Source organism: Ochotona curzoniae, unplaced genomic scaffold, assembly GCF_017591425.1.
Source record: "Ochotona curzoniae isolate NIBS_2020 unplaced genomic scaffold, NIBS_Ocur_1.0 scaffold_3835, whole genome shotgun sequence".
Lineage (NCBI taxonomy): Eukaryota > Metazoa > Chordata > Mammalia > Lagomorpha > Ochotonidae > Ochotona > Ochotona curzoniae.
Genome location: NW_024467114.1, coordinates 28,725,463 through 28,752,345, shown reverse-complemented (window position 1 = coordinate 28,752,345; position 26,883 = coordinate 28,725,463). Strand labels below are relative to the sequence as shown.

Below are 26,883 nucleotides of genomic sequence, written 5' to 3'. Positions count from 1 at the left end.
TGTGGTCTGAGAAAGCAGTCAAGAATGGCCCAAAGCTTTGGGATCCTGCACCCACATGGGAGACAGATCAGACAGATCAGCCATTACAGTTACTAGGGGAGTGAATCATTGGACAGAAGATCTTCCTCTCTGTCTCTCCTTCTCTCTGTATATCTGACTTTCCAATAAAAATAAATAAATCTTAATAATAAAAAAAAAGCCACCAGTACAAACAGGAAACCCTACAAGGCCAGTTGTTGACTCCGCCCCCTCCAGGGCCCCCTGGAGGGGTCAGTGCAGAGGCTACATCCCAGGTGCTGCCCCAAGGTCAGCATTGGAGCTCTCCCTCCCCAGCCCAGGGGAAGGCTCAGCCCCAGGGTTGCTTCCAGGCCTCTGGGTCATTGCTCTGCAGCTTTCCTTTGCTTCCCTCTGTATCCCTTCCCCTCGGGAGGACTGTGATGCTCACCCATCAGGTTCTTTGCACAGTGATTTTTCACCTTTAAATAAAATGATGCCTTTGGAGCAGGTGTTCAGGCAGGTAGTTTGGATACCTCGTCCCATATTGCAGTGCCAGCATTGGAGTCCCAGCTCCTGCTTTCTGAGTGTGCAGACCCTGCGAGGCAGCAGATGACAATTCAAGAACTTGGGTTTCTGCTACCCGAGGTGGAGACCTGCAGTGAGTTCCCAGGACCGGTCTTTGGCCTGGGTTAATCCCACCCTTGCAGGCATCTGGGCAGTGAAATAGCAGGTGGGAGCTCTCTTTTCTCATATAGCTTTCAGAACATGTTAGAAGTTTCTCTTAAGAAGCATTTTTTTTAAAAAGTAAAAGTTATACACATTTGTTGCAAAGCAAGCAGAACTTTACCAAATATTTATTTTACATTAGATGAATACAAGTATACATCAAGAAGTTTGGGGAAAATGACAAGATAAGTATTTTGGTGCCAAAAGCATTGAAATCCTTGCATACAAAGACCCTTCAAAAATGCATGGAAAATGCATGTTGTGAGAAAACTGCATGAATTTAATGCTTTCCCATCACAATAAACTTAGTGATCTTGATGTCATTTTCCCAGACATGCTCTACTGTGCCCTTGTATTTCCATTGTCTATTTCTTCATCTGCACTGGCATACCGCCTCATCTCAATTGTGGATCATGTGTTCCATTTCCTGTTTTTCATTATTTGTTTGCAAGGCTGTGAAAGGGAACCCCCAAGAGCTGTGAGAAGCCAGGGGGTGGGAAGTGGGTCACTTCTGCTCTGGGGTTGCAGTGTCACAGGCGACTGAGCCCTCCGTAGAATCAACACTCCAGCTAGGAAGCCCGATGCCCTGACAACAGCCAGTGGCTCTGCCATGGAGAAGACTGCCTCGCATTGTCCCATTCCCTGCATATCCCATAACCAGAAGTGGTTTGACTGCATGAAGCCTGTGTTCTGTGCAAGCCTGTTTTCACATGTCCCATTTGCTTGTCATAACAAGAAATCAACCCGCAGCATGTTGTCAGCAATGGGTGTGATGTGCCACGGCACAAAAATAGTTGGCCATCAGTGACCAAAAGATTATGCAGATCGTTCTGCAAGTTAAGCATCATGACATAAATATCCATCCAGCCCCTCCCCTCAAAAAAGTGCTTTTGAGTAAACATCTCCCCTAGCAGAGATCCATAGGGCTGTTTCTAGCACAGACTGACCCGGGTGTGTGTGTGTATGTCACCTTTGAAGGTAGCCCATGATTCCAGCTTATTAGAGACACCTTTGTCTCCTCTTGGGCTTAGGGCTGGGAGGAAACAAGGCATTGCCAACTGATAGAAAAAGAGACACCACTGTGGCAACTCTACATCTGTAAGTCACACACCAATGTGCCTTGGGGGCTAGAAATGTGATTAGCTGCTGAATGTCCCCCGGAAAAGGAGTTCCCTGAATAGGAGCAAAGGCAGGCTCACCCCCTTGGAAGAGCGAGTATCAGTCAGTGGATCCAGAGGCCAAGAGCTAGTGAGTCATAAGCACATGAGTCGTAAGAGGTTGAACTCCAGAGAACAGATCAGGCAGCCCAGCTTAATCCCATCACATGATCCGCCCCCAGGCCCTGGGCTCACCCAGAATAAAAAGTGGGGTGCAGCGGGGCTGAGGAAGATACTGCTGCTGCCTGCATGCACACACAGGTGCAAGAGCGGGGCTGCAGCAGTTGAGGGTGGAGACTGTCTTGCCCCGGAGTCCAGCATGGAATCACTCTGCTGCTTCCTGGGCTTTCTGCTGCTGGCTGCCGGATCACCACTCACCACAGCCACCCGTGAGTAACACCCGCTTCTCTGCCTTTAACCCATTCCCTCTGGCCATTGGCCCAACGAAGAGCTGCAGCCCCCATGGCCTGGCTCCTGTCCTCTTCAGCCAGCCCCAGGGAATCCTGAAACTGCTGCAGAGTGCACTCCCTGCCCCTCCACCTCCTATCCTTTCTTTGCAAAGTAAAACTATTCAGCTTTGCTAGTGGAGTTCATTTTCCATCACAGTTACCACCCACTCAGTTGGCTTATGGCATTCAAGTCGTAGAGCACTTTTTGGCCTGTTTGTTCCCCGAATGCCAACCAAAGTCAGGAGCCAGGAGCCCATGGCAGCATCCTAACCTCTTAAATGGCCACCTGTTGCCTTCCAGGCTGTGCACTAGCAGCAAGCTGGAGTGAGGAGTTGGAGCCAAGACTAGAACCCAAACACTCCATGGTAGGATGAGGGAACCCCAACCGCCACCTTAACCATTCAGGCCAAATCTCAGCCAGCCTAAACCAGCCTCTTTCCTGCACTCCCCCTTGAGAAGCCCTAGTTGTCAGGGAAGGAGACAGCCAGCCTCTGGCCAGAGAACAGAGCACCTCTGCCAATTCATCTTTGGCGGCTATCCAACAGGTTTGGCGTTGCATGAAACAGACTCCCAGCTGGTGGGTGGGCTAGCTCCTAACCCCAACTCCGAAGCTCCACCAGTCCTGAGAGGAGGAGGGGGTGGATGCTGCCTCCGGGCCATCTGAGTGCCCAACCTGGGTTGTACACCAGGGGGTTGGGGGAGGCTTCTTGTCCCCTACCAGAGGGTGGACAACGACCCCCTGCAGGTGGGATGCGAGTGCAGGTGGAGAAGGAGCAAGCCGACAGCAGGCACCCCTCCCCTGGATCAGATGTTCTGGGGGGTCTCGACTTGCAGACAGCTCCAGGGACGGAGCCTGATTCTCCCGTCACACCAAGTGGGGGCTGAGAATTAAGGACTGAGTACCCACCCTAGCTACCATGGGTGCTGAGGGCCACAACCTCACTCTCACCAGCTCACACATCCCCACCCTGCAGGAGCAGCGATCCGTGCAGGTTTGTTGGGGCATGTGGAGGAGACAAGCCTGCAGACCCAGGCCCCTCTGGGCGGTTAGACCTCACCTCAAGCTGACAAATCCTTTGCCTGCCTGCTGGCCCAAACACACGCGTTCCGCCACCTGGCAGAGGCTAAGCGAGGCTGAATCTGTCCCAGGTTCCACATTCACACAGAGAGAGCAAGGAGCCCTGCCCTGCCACACAGCCCTTAGAGAAGAGGAGACTGCCTAGGGCACCAGTGTCCTTCCTGGTCTGTGGTGGGACTATCACCCCCACTCCGCTGGGTTGCCTTGGGTCACTAGGTTTTCATTTCCCCATTTACAAAACCGGGTAAAAGGGTTCTTAGAAAGTCAGCTTAGAAGAAGGTCCCGGGCCTGGGAGTGTTTCTGTAAATGGGGGGGCCTGCACCCCTTCCCCCAGGGTCACAACCCACCCACCCCTGCCTGGCTGCTCCCTAGGAAATTAGAATGGGCAGGATGGGATGAGCTTCTCTCACCAGGTCATCCTGATAGGAGGGGTGTCCAGCACCCCAGGACAGGCATTGACATCAGCACCCTACTGGAAGTTCAGACAGAAGTCAGACCAAAGTCTCCAGCTTCCTCAAACTTAGCATGTCATGACAGCAAGCGGCTCCACTGTGCCCCTTCAAGGCCACCAAGCCGTGCTCCTTTGTCACAGTCCCGTCACTCCCAGAATGCTGTAAAAATACCATCAGACAGTGTGTCACCTTCTAGGGTTGGCATAAGTCACTGGGAGAGTCCGGGAAGCTGTTTTGTCTACAGTTTATCACTGGGTAGGGTTGCCCGGGATGGGTGTAGCTAACCATGGCTTGGCTAACCATTCACCTGCTGAAGGATGTGGGGTTTATGCCCATTTAAGCTGTTGTGGATAAAGTTGCCAGGAATACTCCCATTAACATTTGTGTGTGTGCACAAGTTCCCAGGATACATGGGAAAGGATATCATGGCTTAGGTGAAGGACCAATGTGTGTGTATTCCTTTTTATGAGAACTAGCCAAGAGTGGTTGCACTGTATCGTTCCCTCCAGCCAGGGACGACTGATTCCAGTTCCTCTGAACCTTTGCCTGTGTTCTGAATGGTCGCCACTTTTTATTGTAATCGTACAGTCAGGTGTATGCTGGTACTTCATCGGCTTTTAATGTGCATCCCTCTGCTGTCTACTGATGTTCCACATCTTCCCATGGGTTGATTTCTGTCATCCGTACATCTCTCTGTGGACATGCTTGCTCCTGCCTAAAACCCAGTTTCTGAGTTGCCTTATTTAACAATAAATTTTGAAAATGCTTTATTGATTTTACATATTGACCCTTTGTTGGAAATGTGGCTTGCGAATCATTCCTGCCAGTCTGAGCTGGACTTCTCAGCCCCTCCACATGGAGTTTCTCAGAGTGAAGGTGTTTTTATGTTTCGGGGGCTGGGTATGCAGCACAGTGGTTAGGATGCCGTTTGGGAGGTCTGTGTTCCACATTGGAGTACCTGGGTTTCAGTCCCAACTCTACTACTGATTCCAGTTTTTCTTAGGCATTGTGGGAGGTGGCAGCCCAAGCACCTGGGTCTCTGCTAACCATATGGGAGGCCAGGACGGAGTTCCAGGCTGCTGGCTTCAGCCTGGCCCAGCCCCAGCTGTTATGGGTATTTGGAGTGTGACCCACTGCATGGGAGATGTTCTCTCTTTCTCTCTCTTCCTCTGTGTGTGTGTGTTTGCCTTCCAAAATAAACACATTGTTAAGAACCTGTTCATTTGCATAAAGTACAACTTTCATTTTTTTATTGGATGAGTGTTTTTGGTGTCAAGCCTAAAGATTGCTGCCCAACCCTCCAACTGAAGATTTCACCCCTGCTTTTTCTTTCTCTGTCTCTCCTCCTGCGCTTGCCATTTCCCCTGCTCTGTCCTGCCTGCATTGGATTGGGTTTGCAATGTTGTAACAAGCCAGGAGGGTGGACTTGGCCAGTTTATTTTTAGCTTCCTCCTTGTCTTGCCCCATGGCCACTTTGGCTTTTGCATTTCCCAATGACTTGTGATGTTGAAAATCTGAGGAGACATCTGTGTTTTGGTCACAGTTCTGGAAACACTTACTTTCAGGATCTGAGACAGAGAATGCTGCGCAACAGCAGAAATAATTAGTCTGGGAAGTCCAAGCATTTGGCTCTTCTCTTTCCACTCAGTAAGAGATGAGCCTAGCGGGGAGGAGTTGGAACTAAGCATGCAGTTTTTTGCATGCAACTCAAGTGCATTCCCGGTTACATGCATATTGATAAACTCAAGCTTCCTGGCCTCAGTCTTTGGCCCCAAGCAGGAACAATCCCACAGGACAGTCGGTTCTTGTCTGATGTGAGGGCCTGAGCCCAGCCAGCCAGCTCGGTGGCAGAGCCACAGCTGGGAAGCAGGTCTTCTGAGTCCTGGTGCAATGCTGTGTCCCAGCTCAGCTGCTTTCCAGTAGGAAGGAAACTCAGGCAGCATCTTCCTCCTCATGCAATTAAGAGGAATAGAAAGTTTTCAATTAGCGATAATCGCGCCTCAGATAAACCTCATGGGCTACGATACTGCCACTGCGCAAAGCTAATTAAGAGGAATAGAAGAGGGACTGGTGCGGTAGCTAAATAAGCTAATCCTCCACCTGCAAGTGTCAGTAATTCATGGGAGCACCGGCTTGTGTCAAAGCTGCTCTACTTCACACCCAGCTTGCTGCCTGTGGCTTGGTAAAACAGCAGAGGATGACCCAAGTATATCCATGTGGGTGATCCAGAAGAAGCTCCTGGCTCTTGGCTTCAGATCGGCTCAGCTCCACTGTTGCAGCCATCTGGGACCAGCAGATGAAGATCTTTCTCTATATGGCTCTCCTTCTTTCTGTATATCTGCCTTTCCAATAAAAATAAAATAAATCGGGCCTGGCACGGTGGCCTAGCAGCTAAAGTCCTCACCTTGAATGCACCAGGATCCCATATGGCCTCTGGTTCTAATCCTGGTGGCCCTGCTTCCCATCCAGCTCCCTGCTTGTGGCCTGGGAAAGCAGTTGAGGATGGCCCAAAGCTTTGGGAACATGCACCCATGTGGGAGACCTGGAAGAAGTTCCTGGTTCCCTGCTTTGGATCGGCGCAGCTCCAGCCATTACTTGGGGAATGATTCATAGGACGGAAGATCTTCCTCTGTCTCTCCTCCTCTCTGTATATCCGCCTTTCCAATTAAAAATAAGTAAATCTTTAAAAAATAAAATACATCATAAAATAAAAGGAATACCTGAAGCAAAGCATTCATATGGCTTCTCTGAGCACTCCTCAAAACCATCCAGGAATGAAGAGCAGAAGATGGGATGTTCTGTCCTCTAAGAATTAATGGTTGAACCAAGACACAAGACCGTATAAACTGATTAGAGTACTAGTTAGCAGAGTGGGAGATTAAAGGCTGGCACCGGGCTCTAGGCCCATTGAGCTTTCAATGATTAATGCAATAGGTTGAGTAAGACACTAATTATCTCACACCCTCAGTCCGGAGGTGGGTAGTGCCAACAGTGACAGCTTGGCAATGTCACCCAGAACCCGTTTCTTTTCATCTGTTCCCCCTGATGCCCTTGGTGTGTTGGCATGGTTAACTAGGGCTGCCAAGGCTCCAGGTATAGCATCATGATATCACCCTCTCCAATGCCCTGAGGTGGGTTTGAAAAAAAAAAAAGGCGGGAGAGGGTTGTTCTCAGGTGCCTCTTTTTAAAGGAGATGTCTGCATCCTATCCCTTAATACCAGATCCTCCACTTCAGGTGCAGCTTCCTGCTAAGGCACCCAGGAGAGCAGTAGATGATGATCCCGGGGCTTGGGTCCCTGCCACCCACATAGGAGATTCAACTGGACTTCCTGGTCCTGACGTCACTCAGCTGGGCCCAGTCCTAATTATTGTGAACCAGCACATACAAGATTTCTGTCTCTCCTCTCCCTGTCACCTCTGCTTCCGCCTCTAGCTCTCCCTCTGTCACTCTACCTTTCATATAATTAAATAAAACTAATTTTTTAAAAAAGTTTTAAACCCCTCTATATCAAATATTGGCATATTGATACATTATGTATGTACTTTCCAACCATGAAATTTTCTTTATGGTTGAACAAGTACTAAATGAGAAATGAAATCAACAAAATGATGTGTTTGTCAAATATTGATGTAGGATTTCGTGATGTGCTGAGCAGTGACAAATCCCGTGGCTATCTGAGCAAGCGCAGCCCGTTACATGGCTGGTCGTCTGACGAAAACAGCTGGAACGAAAAACTCTACCCAGTGTGGAAGAGAGGGGACACGAGGTGGAGGAACTCCTGGAAGGGTAAGTTCAAAGACTGCACTGCCATGACCCTCTTTTCCTGTCTCGGTGAACCCTGTGGACTCTAGAACCTTCCAGATCAAGGGCTCAGGTTGTGATCATGAGGGTCAAGGCTGTCGCAAGAAAGTTGCTTAGCCCCTGTGGCTGGCTGTGTGTGCTTCATCCCAATTGGTACATATCTAAACTGCAAAAAGCACTGTGTATTCCTTTAGAAATTTCCAAGTTGGTAGCTCTTGGGGAAATTTTGAAGGGAAAGAAGGTGTAGCCTTCAATGTAGTTCAGCACAGCAAGTGGAAGTGGTCACTGTCGGAAGACCCGTGACCCCCAAAGACACGAGCATCTCCAAGGTGTGGTAAGTCAGGAGAAAATAAAATGCCAGTCTTCCCGTTGTGACACATGGATGAGTTCCCCAGCAAGTCCAACGTAGAAGACATTTTTTTAGTGATCTTAAGTAAATGTTCTTTCTGCTAATACGGAATTCATCCTCTGATTTAAGAATTTTTTTTTTAAATTCATCTTCTCTGAAAGCTGAAGTTAGGAATCCAGAAAAATCAGAGACATTAATCAGGTTCTCATAGATTTCCCTGGCCTCTCTGTGTGTGAGCGAGTGGGTAAAGGCGAGCAAAGATGTTGGTCACCGAGTGTCCCCTTTTCCTCTGCCCTAGGCGGCCACCTGCAGGCGGTCCTGACCAGTGACTCCCCGGCTCTGGTGGGCTCCACAATGACGTTTGTGGTGAACCTGGTTTTCCCCAGATGCCAAAAGGAAGATGCCAACGGTGACATCGTCTATGAGAAGAACTGCAGGAATGGTGAGAGGGCAGCCGTGTAACCCTCGGGCCACCCAGCCACCCCCAGCTTTCCCAGAACATCTGTTGATGGGGCAGGCCACGTTTCTGTGGTTCTCAACTGGGGGTTCCATGACCTGGATGCTCTTTTGGCTACTCGAAGAACAGCCAGCTGGGGAGATGTCTGCTGGTCAATTCAATATCTGCTGACAACCATTTTTTTTCTAAGTAAATGCTACCTGACTAGCGCCAATGCAAAGATGACGTGAAACACCCAAATATGTTCCATCTGGATTCAGCCACTTCAGCATTTCATCATAGTTTCATACTGATAGATAGCAGATAGATGCTGTTTAGGGGAACATGTTTAGGGCCACATGGAGTACATCAACCTGGACTAGCCTGTGGGAGCACTGCAAGGGGGTGTGTAGGGAAATACCTTCATCCTACCAAACTGGCTACCATGTCTATGGGAATGGAGCCTTGAGGTTAGATAAGTGTAGGGGGAAAAAAGTAATGATCTACAGATACAGTGCATTGAAATGGAAAGATAAAGCCTGCTGTCTGGTCTGAACAGGGTGATGATTCAGAAGGCCTGTGGGAAAGCATGGGTGTTCGGGCACTGCAGGTGAAGCATCCCTCAGGACCCGCGTACCCCATTTCTGAGTACCAAGGGTGGAAGTCTCAGCTCCACCTCCTGCTCACACACACACCATCTCTTGAGCTTGGGTACAGGTGGAACCCCGTCACCCATCTGCATGCTGACTTGTTGGAGTTCTGCTCACCCAGCAACTCTGCAGCAGCAGAAGGAGCAAACGTGACATCCCAAGCCCAGGTGACAACACCGGTTTGTTTCTCTCCCTCTCTTTAGACACCGGCTCATCCACTGACCAGTATGTCTACAACTGGACGGCCTGGTCAGAGGACAGTGACACGGGCAACAGCAGCGGCCAGAGCCACCACAATGTGTTCCCCGATGGGAAGCCCTTCCCTCACCCCCACGGCCGGAAGAGGGGGAACTTCATCTACGTCTTCCACACGCTAGGTGGGCCATCTTCCCCCCCCCCCACTGTCAATCTCTCTCCTTCTCTTTCCTTCTCATAGAGCTGAGCATCATCAACATGGAGCGCTCAACGTGGACGGAAGGAGAGAGAGAAAAGTAAAACCCTGGGTCTGGGTGTGTGGTCCAGCTGTGAGATGTTGTTTGGGATACCCACATGTTATATCAGAGTACTCAGGGCTCAAATCTGGGCTCCATTGCCCATCCCAGCTTCCTGCTTCCCTGGGAGGAAGCAGTGATGGTGACCCCTGCCATCCATGGAAGAAACCTGGACTGAACATTTGACTCCTGGCTTTAGCCTGGCCCAGCCCTGGCTATTGTAGTATTTGGGGTGTGAACCAGTAGATGGAAGATCTTTGTCTCTCTTAAGTAAATAAACACAAATGAAGTGTGATTGACACTTCAGAGGCGCGCGTTCAGCTTTAGGTGTTTTCTGTACTGACATCTCTCAGGCTCTTTGTGCAGTTCATTTGTGGTTCCTATCAGGAGTGTCTACCTGACCACAGCATAGAGAGATTAAAATGTGCTCCCACATATTATTTCAGTGGTTGCACTGTATTTCACTGTGTGGACATATAATGATCTAACCACCATTTTTCCCTGACATAGTCTTCCTTCTTTTTTGAAAAGCATTTATTTATTTTTATTGGAAAGGCAGATTTACAGAGAAGGAGACACAGAGAGAGAAGATCTTCCATGCACAGGTTCAATCACCAAATGTCTGTAATGGCTGAAGCTGAGCCAGGAACTTCCTCCGAGTCTCCAACATGGGTCCAGGGTCCCAAGGCTTTGGGCCATCCTTACCTGCTTTCCCCGGCCATAATCAGGGAGCTGAGTGGGAAGCAACCAAGACATGAACTGGTGCCCATTTGGGATGCCAGTGCTTGCAGGTGGAGGATTAGCTGATTGAGCCACCACACCACCCTCCTTTCCCCCGCTTTTACTTTGTTAACCATGATATTCAGGTCACTTTATGATTGGTCAAAAGGTTATTTTGAGGAGGAGCAGTTTGAGGATATTATTAGCCAGGCTGCTGAATACTTCTTGTAAGCATTACCAGATGCTGCTTGGAATTGAGGCTCTAAGAAACTGCTACCAGTCAAACCACCTCCAGACTGTGAGACCACAGAAAACTCTGGCTGCTTCTGGTGGCTTCCTCACACCTCTGAGCAAGGGGGTAATGATGTGCCTGTGGCACAAAGTACAACACATAGCAGGTGTTCTGCCATCGCCTTTAGTCCTTGGAAGCTGCTGTTGCGCTGTCACCATCCAGTCCCTTGGATCCTTTCCTGGAATTGCTCGTGTCCGCCAACACTCCAGACTCACTTAGTCCAGTTCAGTCTGCACTAGCTTCACCAGGTCAAGCCCCCAGCCTGGGGCTCTGCTGGCTTCACCCACAAGACTGCCACCTCCCGCTGAGCCCTCACAGATGCTCCAGCACAGTCTGGTGTATTCTTGTCTCTCTTCCTTAGACTACTGAGTTCTTCAGAGCATCACTTGGGCCCTGCAAGATCCCTGCTCTGCCTCACCTATGCCCCTTGGGGAAGCAGAGCCATGGTCACACCTCCCCAACTCCAGGCAGCCCTCATGGGTGTGGCCGTGTACAGACGTGACCTGCATGCCACCCCACCTTATCAGCACCCTGTTACGTTGCTCAGTTTTTCCCAGGTCATGCCAGCCTCCACCATTAGATTAAGCAAGGCTGTGAGCCCTGCAGAGGCGCTTACATGGGTGAGCCCCAGGCAGCTAGAGCCAGGGAGGGCTGGAACAAGCAAACTGGTGACTCCAAGGTATCCTACAAATGCGTTTGTGGAGTCTGCTGTTCCCTTTTGCTTCTAGCTTATTCTGTGTGCCTTTTATCATCAATCATATTTTCACAGGCAAGGTTTCTAGAAAGTGGAGAATTCTAGTCTCTTTTTAAAAACTGCTTCATGGTATAGTTTGAAATCATAGTATTATAAAAATGAAGTTGATTTTTGGATAAATAATTGTTCCCTCACTCTTGTATTAAATGTGTCTTCTGTGGAGCTGGTGTTGTAGTGTAGTGCGTTAGGCCAACTCCTGCAAAGCCAGCACCCTAACTACTCCAGTTCTGTTCCATCTCCTTGCCAGTGTACCTGGAAAGTCAGCAGAAGATGGCCTAGGTGCGTGGGCCCCTCACCAACATGGGAGAAGCTCCTGGCTCCAAGCTTTGGGCTAGCCCAACCTCAGCCATTGCAACCAGTGTTGCAGGCATCCGGAAAATGAATGAGCAGATGGAAGATCTCTCTTTCTCTCTCTGCCACTCTGCTTTTCAAATATATTAGTAAATTTTTAAAAATGTGTCCCACCCTAATTGGAGGTCCACACGAGCATGCTTCCCTGTCAACTATATAAATAATATTAAAAATAAAATTTTTTTAAATTTAAAAAATTAATTATCTAGGGGCCATGAATGTGTACTTCAGTGTCAAATCACTCAACGTACAGAAGGCGCTTTATGTGTGGTAGATGAAAGGCCAGCCGTGTGACCTCGCTGGATCTCTCCCTTGTCACACCTGCCTTGTCCTTAGTGTCGCTTTTTATGCTTTCAGTCACTAACAGTCAACTGTAGCCCCAAAATGTTAACGTTTATCTGGACCCTTGAGTGAGAGAGAGAGAGAGATTGCATTCCCATTACTTTGTTCTGCAGCAACAAGGACATTTCCTCAATAGTTAAAAAAACAGATGTAAAAGACCAGCTTGTTTTGGTGCTAGAACTTAGGCGATCCAGGCATGATTTTTGCATCATGTGCATTTTTTCACGAATTTTCTATTATTGTAATTTGACGTTAATGTCTTGCTGTACCTCATTTGTAAGTTAAATCGTGTCCTGGGTGTGTCTGAACTAGGAAAAACCCACAGCACACCCACTACGGAGTCTAACTCCAGGCATCGGCCAGGGCTCTTGGCCGGGAAGGCCTCCTGTGCTCAACCGGAATCCTGGTTTGGCTTTATGTGCAACTGGCCCCGTCTCCCCGCCGAAGCAGCACTTTCTGCCCAGTTCCACCCCAACCTCCCCCAGTCCTATACAGACCAGACTGTTGGATGGAGCCAACCACCGGATGTTCCCTTTCTCTCCAAGGTCAGTATTTCCAGAAGCTGGGCCGCTGTTCTGTGAAACTCTCGCTGAACACAACCAATGTGACCCTCGGCCCTCAGCTCATGGCAGTGACCGTTTACCGGAGACACGGCCGGGCGTTCTTCCCTGTCGCCCAGGTTAAAGACATGTACGTGGTGACAGGTGAGTGTTCTGGCTCCCAGGTCCCCAAGGATGAGCCACTTGGTCCTGATGACATCAGAGGGTTCAGGAAGTGTTGGCTCCCAGCGTCCTGCACCCGTGCTAGAGCCTCAGTTTGAACCATGTTCCCCTGCATCTGTGCTTTCTGGAGTAGCTTGAGAAAAACATGCCAGTGGGAAGGGAGAATAAGAATAATAAAAACTATGAGTTATCCCCTAACTTTAGATTATTCTTTTTTAACTCTAAGAGCACCATTGAAATTTTCCACTTCAGATCAAGCAATCACGGACCCTTTCTTTCCTCCCTTGGGTTGGTGGTTCAATTTAGATCAGATTCCAGTCCTTGTGACCATGTCCCAGAAAAACGACCGAAATGCGTCCGACCACACCTTCCTCAAAGACGTGCCCATCACATTCAACGTCTTCCTTCACGACCCCAGCCACTTCCTCAACGAGTCCAGCGTCAGCTACAAGTGGAGTTTCGGGGATAACACCGGCTTGGTCCTCTCCAGCAACCAAAGCTTGAACCACACCTACATGCTCAACGGCACGTTCAGCCTCAACCTCACTGTGGAGGCCACAGCGCCTGGCCCTTGCCCTTCGTTCGTGCCCTCACCTCCACCCACGTCCCCAGTGCCCAGCCCTTCTCCAGGTAGGTCCTTCTGCAGGGGGATCCTCTGGGGATGCTTTAACTGCTGCCCAAACACCCGTGCAAGTGGTGCAGCTAACTTCCATCTTCAAAGGAGTGTGCCAAGTCTCTGTAAGAAGACTTTTTTTAAAAAAAAGACTGAATTAGAGACAAAGAGAGACCTTCCATCAACTAGTTCATTCCCCAAATGACCACAATGGCTGCAGCTGGGCTGGTCTGAAGCTAGAAACCTTTTCTGGGTTTCCCACATGGGTGCAGGGCCCCAAGAAGTTAACTTGGGACCATCCTCTACTGCTTTCACAGGCTGCATGCAGGGAGCTAGATGGGAAGTGGAGCAGCCAGGACATGAACCAGTGCCCAAATGGCATCTCAGCACTACAGACAGAGGTTTAGCATGCTATGCCATGGCACTGGTCCCACTGAGTAGATTTCAAAAGCCATTGGAAGCTTTTAGAACAAGGAAGAAAGGAGAATATATTTACAGTAACTTTGCAAACAGAGTTTGAGGGATGATTCATAGAAAGTTTTTTTTCTTTTTAGAAATTTTTATTTTCATTGTCTCTGCAAGGCAGAGGAACAGACAGGCAGAGGCAGATCTTCCATCTGCTGGGTCACTGCCCCAAAGGCCCACAGCAGGCAGGACTGGGCCAAACCAAAGCCCCAAGCTTGTCAGTCCAGGTTGGCCACACCTGCTGCCTGCCAGTGTGTGCAATTGAAACCTAGGGTCCAAAGCAGAGCCAGGGTTGAAGCAGGCATTGCAAAAGTGGGAAGCAGGCATCCCCAGCACTGAATGTCGCCCTGTGGGGAGCTCTGTGAGCCTGCTGACTGGCACCAGCTCTCATCATGCCCACAGACACTGCCTCCCCACACCCACCCCCATCTCTTCTGTGTATTTTCCATTCTTCAGAGCTGCGATAAGGCCCACTACCCCCCTGGAACTGGCCAGGACCCCTTCCTCATCCTTCCTCCACCCCTTCTCATACCACACCCTTATTAGTCCGCACCATGCTCACACCCACCGCACCCCATCCCAGTGCCCCACATGACCCTATTCAATTCCTGAGCCACAACCCTGAGAGAATCTCAGAGCTGGACTGTCTGCCTTTTTAAATTGCTCTGGATGCCAAACCTGATTAATGAAATACCATCCTCGCAGCAGGGGTACCTGCCACCCCATCCTTCCCCACCAGGCCAGGTGGCCCTGTCTTGGCATCCCCAGGATGCACCTGTGCAGCTGTGGGCTGACATTCTCTCCTTGGTCACAAGAGGGAGCCACACTCCAGCCCTAGGGAGGACACCCTCGGGCTCCTAGGAATTCTTGCAGTAATTTTTCAGTAATTACTGAAACCTGTTAGCTGTAAATAACACTGTTCCCATAAAGTATGTGTTAGTGATAAAGTAGTTAAAGACGATCTCTCCTTGAATCCAGAAATGTCTAAATTAAGACAATGTGTATCATTACGGCTGATTTTGATAAACTCTTTTCTGAAATGTCTTGGATGAAAAATAATGCATGATCCAAGCGATAGAAATGTCTGGAGTGAGTTTCCTGTTCAGAACAAAGCTGTATCAGTAACTGGGAGTTGTCTTGGTCTGTGCTTCCACAAACATTAAGTACCTTGGCCCTGTTGTTTTGGGGGTTTTGGTACGTGGGTTCATACTGTACTTGTTATTCTACAGCTTGCCTCCCCCACCACACTCACACTTAGCAAACATCATATGTAGCTCCCATCCTGTATCGTGGCCCTAGAGTGTCCCACAAACGGATATACTTCCGTGTGTTTCCCCATTCTCTGATCGATGGATGAATAGATTCCTCCTAATCCCAACCCCAGGTCCAAGAGTATGAGACCATTTTGATTTTTCTTTCCCCTCGGGTTGTTCCATCATAGAGCTTTATTTCAGTATTTCTTTATGTACAAGTGTAAATGATCTTGCTACGCATACAATAAACTACAGCTGTCTTCAGCATTGAGACATTTTCCAACGGGGGGCAGCAGGCCTCAGGCCTCATGGCTAGGATATCCAAGTCCTGTATCTGGAGCCCCGGCTTCAATTCCTGACTCTGACTTGGGACCCTAGGAGAGGCTGTGGATGGTCGGAGTAGCTGGGTTCCTACCACCCACAGGGAAGGCCGGGACTCCCACCTTGTGGCCTTGACCTGGCCCAACCCTGGCTGCTACAAATCTTTCTCTCTTCATTTATTCCCTCTGTTTTCTCTGCCTTTCAAATAAATTAAAATAAGTATGTGTTTTTTTTTTTTAAAGAGTTCTCTTCTAGAGAGACTTCCTGGCTACCCAGACCAGATTACCAGACTTGAGTTAGTGAGCATGACATTACTTATTTTTTTATTTATTTATTTTTTTACCAAAATCCTCTTCTCTCTGCTTTGGTCAGTGGCTTCACAATGAAGCACAGATGAAAACAGAGACCAAATGCAGCTGCAAGGGTGAGACCGAAGTAGGCTGCAGGGGCGGCTGGGGCGGCCAGATGCTATTTATAAGTCACAGAAGTCTCCTTCTGAGCTGGCGGTGCTGTTGGAAGTCCAGTATCCAGTTACTGGTGGTATACATGACACACGCTTGAGGAGACCACAAATGGTTCATGGAAGGAAGGGCCAGTGTCATGGTGTAAAAGTCCAACTGCCATGTGGAGGGCTGGTAGCTCCTGTCCCAGCACTGGTTGGAGTCCTGGCTGTTGCACACTTCTGATCTAGCTTCTTGCTCATGTGGACCTGGGATGCGCTGTCAGATGGCCCAAGTACCTGAGGCCCTGTCACCCTCAGGGGAGACCTGGATGGAGTGCCAGGCTCCTGGCTTCAGCTAAGCCCAGCCCTGAGTGTTGTGGCCACTGGGGAGATAATTAGCGGGTGGAAGATCTCTCTCTCTCTCTTTGTTTCTCTGCCACTGTGCCTTTCAAATGAATACATAAATCTCTTTTTTAAAGTTCATGGAAAACTCTCTCTTAAACCATGGACCAAATGGAAATAAAAGGGTTTTTTTTTTTTTTTTTTGCTGCAATGAATAAAGAAACATGCGATTTGTAGGCATTCTACCGAAGGCAGAATCAGTGACTTTGATTATCTGATAAATCTTTTTCTTTGTTGTTTGTTTGTTTGTTTAAAGATTTACTTGATTCATTTGAAAGAGTTCCAGGGAGTGAAAGGGATAAAGAGAGAGAGAGAGAGGGATCTGGGCCAGGCAGAAGCCAGGAGCCAGGAGCTTCCTCTGGGTCTCCCTCTGGGGCTCTATGTACTTCGGTCATCCTCCACTGCTTTTCCCGGGCCATTAGCAAGGAATTGGGTCAGAAGTGGAGTAGCCAAGACTTGAACTGGTGCCCATGTGGAATGCCAGTGTTACAGCCAGCAGCTTTACCCACTATGCCACGATGCTAGCCCCAACATTTTTTTTTCCCCAGAAAAGGATTATGAGTTGCTGCTCTAAATGGACTGCTCAGATCTGTCAGCCAAGAATTTCACAAGAATGAACTTGGTCATTTTCCGGAGAGGAAACAGTGACCTTAAGTGCCTCCCTCTGCCCACCCCCCCACACACACACACACTTGCGCTGTGGAGCACATCAGTTAATCTTGGAGCAGCCTGAGCCAGTGTCCTTCCATCACAGCCAAAGATTCCCAGCAACTCAGGGACATTGCCAAGAGCCTGCCCAGCCACATTTCCCACGTGTGTTGTGCGGTGTGCTCACTCCAGGAAAGGCTCCGAGAAACCCCCCTCCGGGCACTGCAGAGTCACGCGGCAGGTTCAGCCTGGCTGCCTGCTACTAATTTGGTGCAGAAGTCTGACCCAAGCATGTAGAGGTTCGTACAGACGGACCCACTTGAAAAGCTGAAACTCTATCAACATGACACAGGCAGCATTGCAGCACAATAGAGTAAGCCACCACCTTCAATGCAGGCTTCCCAGGCAAGCACGGGCTCAAGTCCCAACTGCTCCACTTTTTTTTTTTAAAGATTTATTTATTTTTATTGCAAAGTCAGATATTCAAAGAAGAGAAGCAGAGAGAAAGATCTTCTGTCTGATGATTCACTCCCCAAGTGGCCGCAATGGCTGGAGCTGCGCCAATCCAAAGCCAGGAGCCAGGGACCTCCTTCAGGTCTCCCACACGGGTGCAGGGTCCTAAGGCTTTGGGCTATTTTTCGACTGCTTTCCCAGTCCACAAGCAGGGAGTTGGATGGGAGTGGAGCTGTCAGGATTAGAACTGGCGCCCATATGAGATCCTGGTGCGTGCAAGGTGAGGACTTTAACCACTACGCTATCGCGCTGGGCCCTAGCTGCTCCACTTCTAATGCAACTTGCTGTTAATGCATCTAGGAAAGCAGCAAAAGATGGGCGCAGGACTTGGGACCCTGCCACCCGCAGGGAGGCCGGATGGAGTTTCAGGTCTTTAGCCTTCCACAACCCAGCTGTTACAACCATTTGGGGAGTGAACCAACTAATAAAAGATTCTCTCTCCTTTTGTCTCTAGCTTTCAAATAAACAAAGCAAATCCCTTTTTTTAAAAATGCATGGTACAACAATCATGATGAAATGAAGCAGGCCAGAGGAGATGAAACCATATGAGGGTAGTTCAAGAAATTCATGAAAATGTGTACCATGCAAAAATGATGCATAGATTTCATAGATTTTTTTGGCACCAAGATAACTTTATCTTTTGATTCGATTTCCATAAAGTTTTAAAAAGTCTATTCATACTTTCATTTGCACAGCAAGCACTCAGGGCTCACATTCTCATGTGTAGAGTTTGGATCACATCCTGTGCACCTGTTGCAAGCTCACCAACTACTCTCAGATCTAATTATTCATTCTCTCCAGGACCTGCTACTGCCAACTCCTTGGAGCTGAGTGAGAATCCTGTTGAAAACTGCCAGATTAACAGATATGGCTACTTTAGAGCTACCCTCACCATTGTGGGTAAGGCTGGGGTAGTGGGGGGTGGATGTTCACTCAGGTCCAGCTGTGCATGAGTCAGGACCCTCGTAGCTTACCAGCTGCCCACCCTGGACTTCTTTAGACAGCTTGATGGAAAGGAGCGCCTCTGGGAAGCCTGCGCTGGACTGCCACTGTCCCAGCAAGCTGCATGAATAGGAGGTGAAGGACAGCTGGCCCTGAGTTCTCCCAAGTTCACACTCCTCCACCATGTCACACCTCTAGTGTGCAAAAGGCAGTGAGCATATGCCCACACATGCACAGCTGGGCATTCTGGGCAGGGCCAGCTGAGAAGGCAGCTGGATGCCTGGGCTGAGGCCCCTCGCTCTGGAGAAGCCCTCAGGAGCACAGGTTGATGGGGGTGGCCACACCTGCCCTTGGGGTAAGGGGTGTGGGGAAGGTTCCTCTTTTCCTAAAACACCTGCCAGAGAGGGTGTAGCTTTCTAACAGACACACAGACTCTGCAGATGGAAATCCAGGTTGGACTTGACAGCAGCCCAGTCTGACCTTGAGAATGCCGCATGGGTATGTGGGTGTGTATCCCAGCTGCTGGAACGGATTCCTGGGTCCCATGCCTTCTGCACAGCCAGAAGGCGCTGGGCTCTGACTGGGTTAGGGGGGCGTCTGAGTCCCCTGCAGCCTTGGTGAAGGAGCACTCCAGCTTGGGAGACATCTAAACAGCTCATGCGTGCTTCTCACAGCTCTGCAGGCCAAGTTCAAAACCAAGGTTCTGGTAGACATGGTGTAGGGCAACAGCCTGCCTCCGTGGGGTGGGAGAGGCAAGGATAATGATCCCAGCACGTAGCACGGGCCGCGTTCCCTCCCTCCTCGTAACACCGTCTCCTGGGAATGAGGGCGGGGTGTTCAGATTTCAGCTTACAGATTTCTGGTGTGGGGGGACACAAACATTGTTCCCATGTCGTCGCTGTGGTCACATCCTCTGTTTTTCTCTGCTGCTTGTTCTGTTAAGAGGGAATCCTGGAGGTGAACATTGTCCGGATTGAGGAGGTCCCTGCGCCCCAGCCCGGCAGCTCGCTGGTGGATTTGGTTGTGAGCTGCCAGGGAACGTGAGTACAGCCACCCTGCAAGTTGATGGCTAGAATCCCGGACTGTGGAGGGAGGGACCCAGCACCCTAGGAGGCACCACCCAACACACACTTGTCTCACTAGAGCTGGAAACTGGTCAGGACTTAGGCTGTGGGTTAAGGAGGATGTGTTGTGTGACAGCCATTTATGGGTCAGGAGACTGGCTCAGGCTGTCTGGAGCTCAGGCCAGGACACTGACTCAGGGCTGACTTGGTCTCCCTGGCACTCCTGGTGAACAGTAAGCCTGTGTGGGACTATCACGCACGTGTGAATAGCAATGCCTTATAAGCTTCTCTTTCTATGACTTGCAAAGCTGTTTCTAACAAATTATATAATTTCTTATAATTTGGTCACAACTCTTTATAACAAACTGAACAAGAATAAATATATGGATATGTATCAAATAGCTGCTTAAATAGACATTAACTAATAGTTCCAATTAACTAGACACTAAAAATCAGTTATACATAGATGCAAATTCATAAAATATATGTCTACCTGTGGACTTTAAAAATTCCTGGAAAACAGAAATAAAACAGCACTTTTTAGATTATAAAGATTTTGAAATTTACAGTCACATTATTATTATTATACACATTTTCCACGAACTGTTTGACTACTGCTTGATGTACACAGATTTCCAAATCTTTCCCAAAATAAATTCACCTTTCAATTACATTTTAGTTTTTTTTTAAGATTTGTTTTTATAATTTTTTTTAAAAAGGCAGAGTTAGAGAGACAGGGAGAGAAAGAGAACTTTTATCCACTGGTTCACTTCCCAAATGATCATAATGGCCAGAGCTGAGCTGACGTGAAACCAGGAGCCAAGAGCCTCTTCCTGGTGTACATGTGTATGCGGGTGCCCAAGGACTTGGGCCATCCTCTACTGCTTTCCCAGCTCATAAGCAGGGAGCTGGACGGGATGTGGAGTAGCCCATAGGGGTGCCAGTACTGTGGGCAGTGGATTAGCTTGCCACCTTGCAGCCCTCAATTCCATTCTTCCCATGAACCCTCTGAAGCAAGCAGCTGTGAATAAGCAGATGAATCAAGAGACGGGGTGCTTGTGGAACCATGACCTAACTAGGTAAGAGGAAAAACTAAGCCGCTCTCCAGCCTATGTGGTGGGATGCAGTGCCACCAAGACTCAGTGCCAGACTGAGTTGATGGAGCCGATCCCACAGAAACAGCCGTCTCTGCTGCTGCCACAGTTATGGGCCATGTCAGGCATTTATATGATATTTATGCGCCTGCAAGTTTGACATGGTGTTTCTAGCATCTTAACTGTGTGTGTCTCTTCACAGGATAGAGAGCTGGGGCGGGAGGAGGAATGGCAGCCCGGAGGCTGGGCAGGACCCTTCCTCCTCCTCCTGCGTGTAGATGGAGCTCAGTACCCAACCTGCTGAAGAGCCAATATCATGTGGCAGGTCAGGGCCAGGTGGTCTGAAGAAGGAGAGGACTGTAGTCAGTTTTGTAAAGAAATGTCATGATTTCTCATGTTTAAATTTTTTGTTAAATATGAGCATCCTGGGCTGGCATAATGGTTCAATTGGCTAATCCTCTGCCTGCAAGCACCAGAATCCCACATGGGCTCCAATTTGTGTCCCAGTTGCTCCATTTCCCATCCAGCTCCCTGCTTGTGGCTTGTGAAAGCAGTTGAGGATGGCCCAGAGCCTTGGGACCCTGAATCCATGTGGGAGATCTGGAAGAAGCTTCTGACTTCAGATTGGCTCAGCTCCAACCCTATGGCCCTTTAGGAAGTAAACCAGTGGATGGAAGAACTTTCTCTCTGCTTCTCCTTCCCTCTGTAAATCTGCGTTTTAAAAATGAGTGTCAATGCTGCAGGCTGGATTCCCAGCTCCAGCACTTGACTCCAGCTTCCTGCCAGTGCAGACTTGGGAGGCAGCAGATGATGGCTCAGGCAGCTGGGCTCCTCCACCCTCACGGGAAATGTGGATTGAGTTACGGCTGGTTGTGTGTATTTGCAGGGGAGTGAATCAGTGGATAGAAGCTAACCTTACCTTTCTTTCCCACCCTTGATTGTGTCTTCTTGCCCACCGTCTCCCCTCCACAGCTTCCCCACCGAGGTCTGCACCATCATTTCTGACCCTACCTGCCAGAGTGCTGGGAGCTCTTGGTGTGACACCGTGGACATCAGCGAGGACGAGGGGTGCCTGCTGACCGTGAGAAGGAACTTCAGTGGTTCAGGGAGGTACTGCGTGAACCTCACCCTGGGCGATGACGCCAGCTTGGCCCTCGCCAGCACCTTGGTCTCTGTCTCCAGGAGAGGTGAGGCTTCTCTCGCGGTTCTACAAGCATTGCCTGTCCCAGGTGCATGTCCCGTGCTTAAAGCTATGGAAGACTTCACAGTCAGTGTCTGACTTTACTTCTGTGCAGAATACACTAAACTCTTCTCCATGAGGATTTGAGAACTGCTGCTAAAATCCGGCAGGAAATCTCCTGAGGGGGATGCTGATCAAAGAGGGACTCGGGAAAATAGTGGCCAGAGAAAAGGCTTTGGGTGGAAAAAGTCAGCCTTGACCATGGGCTGGCAGTGAAGGGATCTGACCATTGCCTGCTCCAATGGGCTTGTACTTCAGGGGAAAAGCGTAAAACCCAATACAAAAAACAGCAGAGAGGAGAGACTCCTGTGGGATCCTGGACACGGACATGAAGCCAGGATGAGATGCTGCTAGCGAGGGCCCTCTTTTCCTCCAGAATTTGATCCAGCACCTCTCCTCCCTGATATATATATATATATATATTAAAGATTTATTTGTAAGCAGAATGACAGAGACATACAGTGAGAGAGAGATTACCCCTTGGCAGGTTCACTCCCCACTGGCCATAACAGCCAGGACTGAGGCAGGCTGCAGCCAGGAACTCCGTGGGGGTCTCTCCGGCAGATGGCAGGGGTCCAGGACACAAGTCAGCACTCCGACATGGTATGGGGTGTCCCAAGCAGGGGGTTAGCCCGTTGCACTCACCCCCACTCCCCTCCTCAGCATCCTTATTTAGATCTTCACTTAAAAAAAAAATCCAGCTGTTTGCCCTCCTACTGCTTGCAGCGGTGAAATCTGAACAAAGTGGCTAAAAGATTTCATTTAGAAATTTGCATATACTGGTGGCATTGGACTTCCCTGAATCCAAAATTAGGACTCTTCCTAATTACTCCAACTGGATTTTTGTCCTGACTGATCCTATAGTAAGATCCTCCACATCTTTCTTCCAAGATGGGCTACACGGTTGGGATGGAGGAGCCAGATTCCATGGTGTGCACCCCACAGGGGGCGTCCTGCTCCTGACATGGCATGCTGCCAGATACAACCCCATAACTAACTCATCACAATCATTTGGACTCGGAGCCTCTCTTGTGCAGAAAAATATACTGAAACGTTTGCTGATCCATGAATCATAGTCAAGAGAATCCTGCTTCTTGCAGGGTTAGGGGTCGGGGAGCTGGGGACAGCAAGGGAAAGGAGGAAGGCAGCCAGGAAGTACCTCTGCATCCTGCGCACTGCTGGGGTCACTTCCCTATGTGGCCACCCCCCACCCAAGGTTTTCAAAAATCACTCACAGAATCGTAACTCCTGCCATCAACTCCAGCGCAGAGCGGCTGGGCTTTCCCTGGCTGAACAGCAAAGCAGGGGCACCTGACTGGCTGAACAGCAAAGCAGGGGCACCTGACTGGCTGAACAGCAAAGCAGGGGCACCTGACTGGCTGAACAGCAAACCAACGGGCTGCAGCTGAGCAGCTGGCCCAGTCTGGGCGCTGCCTGTTAAACGTGGCTCCTCTGTTGGCTTTCAGTTTGCTTGTGCGCTAAGGTTGTTTTAGCACGAGCAATAATGGAGAACATAAACTGGGGTAGAGATGGGCTCTGTAGTGCGGAGGGTGCTTGGGAAGGCGCCTGGCCTGAGCCACAACTTGAATTACAAGCAAGAGCACCGCATTTAGACAGACCGCTGCGGGAGGCCGTGGAGACCCGGGCTTGCAGCCCACCGGGCAGGGCGCTGTGCCATTGGCGCAGACGGCGCGTGATTGGAAAGTGAGGATGGATGGACGCCAGCAGGCCACTGAGGGGTCCTGGCAGGGGACATAGGGCTGCCGGCTGGGCCTGAGAGGTGGTGGAGGAGAGAGTTTCGGTATTGGCCCAGTTGCAGGCGTTAGGGCCAAGCTGGGGTGTGGTGCGGAGTCCACTGCGCGCCCGGTGCACTCACAGGGCCTGAGGATGGAAGCCGCAGCTGAGCGGCACTGCCCTCTGTGCTTGTGCAGACTCGGCGTGGCCCCTGCAAGCATTGAACGGCATCCTGATCGCCGCTGGCTGCCTGGTCCTGTGCCTCGCCGCGTTCTCCATGCACCTGTACAGGTAAGGCCCTGCCTCTGACTCCGTGTCCTCAGTTAAGTAGTTTGTCCAGGCACCTGATAGTGGTGGTGATGTTGAGCTTGCCTTTAAACCTTGCGCTCTCTCTCTCTCTCTCTCTCTCTCTCTCTCTCTGTGTGTGTGTGTGTGTGTGTGTGTGTGTGTTTTGGCTGGGGGTGGGGAGGGTCGTCTTTGAATGATGATTTCCAAACGGTCCTGTTATTTTTGCTGCAGTTTTTTTTTTTTTTAATCTCCCAAATGCTACCTGCTGTCAGTCACGGAGTTGTGCCTACCTAATGTCACAATGAAAGTACGCATGAAGAAGGGAAACATTGTGGGGGTTTTGTTGTTGTATATTTGGTTTTTTGCTAACAGAGCTGTCTTGCAAGCCACAGCTTAGGTTATATGGAATTTAACCATTTGCACCTGGCTTGAAACATTATGGAAAGTAATGTATTTCAGCTGAATCTTTCTCTCTTTTTTAAATAACTGTCTCACACACTGTTTTCAGAAAACACAGGGAATACAAACCAATAGGAAGTAACGCCGGGGGCACGGAGGAGGGCAAGGGCCTGAGTGCCTTCCTCGGCCACGCCAAGGCCGTGTCACTCCCGGGAAACCAGGAGAAGGATCCGCTGCTCCAAAATCTTCCAGAAGCTCTCTAAATCGCCCCACCACTTGTACAAGAGTGTAGCTCCACTTTTTTTTTTTTACTAAATATTCTTGTAAAACACAGAGGGTGTTGTGTGCGGGGGGGGGTGGGGTTTGTTGTATGGGGGGGACACCATGCTGTGTGAACTGGGACCTGCCTCTTCGTAGTGAAACAGCTTAGCAGCCCTTTCTGTCTTGAGCTGTGTCTTCCTTGCAAGATCTTGAGCAGTGATTAGGGTGGCTCTACTGGAGGGTTACTCCTTGCAGTCTGACCCGGAGAGCAGCAAAGGGCAGGCTGGACACTGCTAGCCTTCCGCGGAACAAGGCCTACCCTGGAGTCCTATTTGGGGGACCCTGCTCCGTCCACACTGAGCGCTGTTGGGCGTGGAACGTGCTGGGGTTCCTGACAGCCACATCAGGGTCAGTCCTCAATGCCATGCACATGCTTACTGTCCTCAGCGGAAGGGAGGGACCACTAATGGGATAAAGAGATGTCAGCCCTGTGTTTGGGTACCGACTGGCACCGCCCAGCTGAGCGAAGGGAGAGTTTTCATGCCTTCGTTTTCCCCCAGGGACTTCTGGTTAGCACAGCCTGGGCCTCAGAGCCGACTCGCCTGTGTGTACCTATCAGGATGTCTGCACATTGAAATCACATATTAGGATTTCCTAAGAGGGAAGACCCTGAGTTTCCTACCTGTTTCTCTTAAATGATGTAAGGATTGCACCTTCGTTTGTCACTAAAACCACTTGCCCTGTGTCACACTTGACATTCTTTTCCTCTCCTTTCTGAAAAATAAAGTGTGATAAGAGGAAAGACGTTGGTACTGTGTTAATTTTTCCAACTTACAATTTACAATTTGTGGTAAACACCTGTTTAAGGCCACCCTATGGAGCCTTGATCATCTCAGAGATTTTCTACTTGAAAATACATTTAAGACTTTGATGTATGTAGTGAAGCCATTCCAAACAGGAGATTCTCTGTAAGCAATTTACCCTGGCCCCTCTGAGTAGCGATCAAGACATGGGGAAGGAATGAGGAGAGAGTCCTGGCTTAGGTTAGGAGACTGTGTCAAGCCTGGTGGTAAATGTTAGGCTTTGTGAACCACACCGTCTGTCACAGATGCTCAGCCCTGCCGTTGCAGTCAGAAAACAACCAAACATGTTACATACATCAGAGCCAGGTCACATTCCAGTCAAAACGTTTGTGTAAAAACACATGTGTTGGGGGAGGTGTGGCACAGCAAGCTGATTCTCTGCCCCATGGCGCCAACATCCGAAATGAGTGCCAGTTCATGTCCTGGCTGCTCTACTTCCAATTCAGCTCCCTGCTTATGAACTGGGAAGCAGACGAGGATGGCTCAAGTCCATGGAACCAAGCACGCATATGCAAGACCTGCAAGAGGCTCCTGGCTTTGAATCAGTTCAGTTCTGTATTCTGTGACCACTTGGGGAGTGAACCAGTGATGGAAGACCTCAACACCCCCTTTCTCTCTGTAAACATCAACCTTTCAAATAAAAAATAAATTTAAAAATGGGGGATAGATGTTTGGCTTACAGTTAATACCCTGGATTAGATGCCTGCACCCTGAAATGGAGTTCAAGTCCCACCTTCCACTCCTGCCTCCAGCACTGATTGTTCAAGGAATTGGTTTCCTGCCTTCCACATGCCACGCCTGCTCGAGCCTGTGGCTTCTGCCTTCAACTTTGAGTCAACCCTGGCAGGTCACAGGCAAATGGGGGTGTGAACCAGCTGAATGGAACTCGGTCTCTGCTTTTCAATAAAATAGAGAAAAACTCAAAAGAGTTGCTTGGTTCAGATTACAGAGTTTGCATGTTCTACAAGAATAGAGACTAAATAGACGTGGAAACCAAGTACAGATTCGAGGATGCATATCAGATCCTGGCTCGGAAAGGGGCTACGAAAAATATTTTTTGGAATGACAGAGGGAATGTGAACACAAGTGTAATCCCACGTGGTTTTGCAGAATTTGTCAAGGGCTGGTGAAGGTTTCCGGGAGACCAGCGTATCGTCTAGCTCGTCCACATCCTAGGGAAAAAAGCCAAGATGAAGGTGTTGGCTTTGAGGTTGCTTCCAAACAACACACAGTTTGCAGGGTGGGAATTGGGAGCCTCCTTTCCATGGATGTGATGGCAGGAGCAGTGGCTTGGAGGGCACACCTGGCCGTAAGTGGAGATGTTTGTGGTTGTCACCACCAGGGTAGGATGCTATTAGTGGCTGGTGGGTGGGGGCCATGGGTGCTGTTGAACGTTCTACAAACTACAGGACAGGCCCCAGCAACAAAACATTATCTTGGCCCACATGTCAAACCCTCCTCTACGGTAACTGCTGAAGCCCTGAGCTTGATCCTATAGATGAATGACTTGTGTGTTTGACTCTAGCCTTTGCTCAAGAAGGTCTGCTCTGTAAAGTGGGTGTGTAGTCTCTGC

At 49.5% G+C, this 26,883-nt stretch overlaps 1 protein-coding gene and 1 non-coding gene across 3 annotated transcripts; one reads left to right on the top strand and one right to left on the bottom strand.

The window, feature by feature from the left end:
• The first annotated feature begins 2,139 nt into the window (after nucleotides 1–2,139).
• Nucleotides 2,140–25,265, top strand: GPNMB (glycoprotein nmb). Of its 2 annotated transcripts, XM_040964699.1 has the most exons (12): nucleotides 2,140–2,269; nucleotides 7,494–7,646; nucleotides 8,309–8,452; nucleotides 9,300–9,473; nucleotides 12,592–12,750; nucleotides 13,075–13,379; nucleotides 17,285–17,304; nucleotides 18,186–18,325; nucleotides 19,311–19,407; nucleotides 21,498–21,712; nucleotides 23,697–23,790; nucleotides 24,296–25,265. In XM_040964699.1, the coding sequence occupies exons 1-12, from the start codon at nucleotides 2,200–2,202 to the stop codon at nucleotides 24,447–24,449; spliced, it is 1,725 nt and encodes a 574-aa protein (XP_040820633.1). In that variant the 5' UTR covers nucleotides 2,140–2,199; the 3' UTR covers nucleotides 24,450–25,265. The 2 variants fall into 2 exon arrangements, with proteins under 2 accessions (XP_040820633.1, XP_040820634.1); XM_040964700.1 differs by lacking the exon at nucleotides 17,285–17,304 and having other exon boundaries at nucleotides 13,075–13,398; nucleotides 18,227–18,325; nucleotides 24,296–25,264.
• On the bottom strand, nucleotides 5,761–5,903 carry LOC121145944. The gene has a single exon (XR_005882106.1). It is a non-coding gene; the product is annotated as a U4 spliceosomal RNA (small nuclear RNA).
• Nucleotides 25,266–26,883: the final 1,618 nt, after the last annotated feature.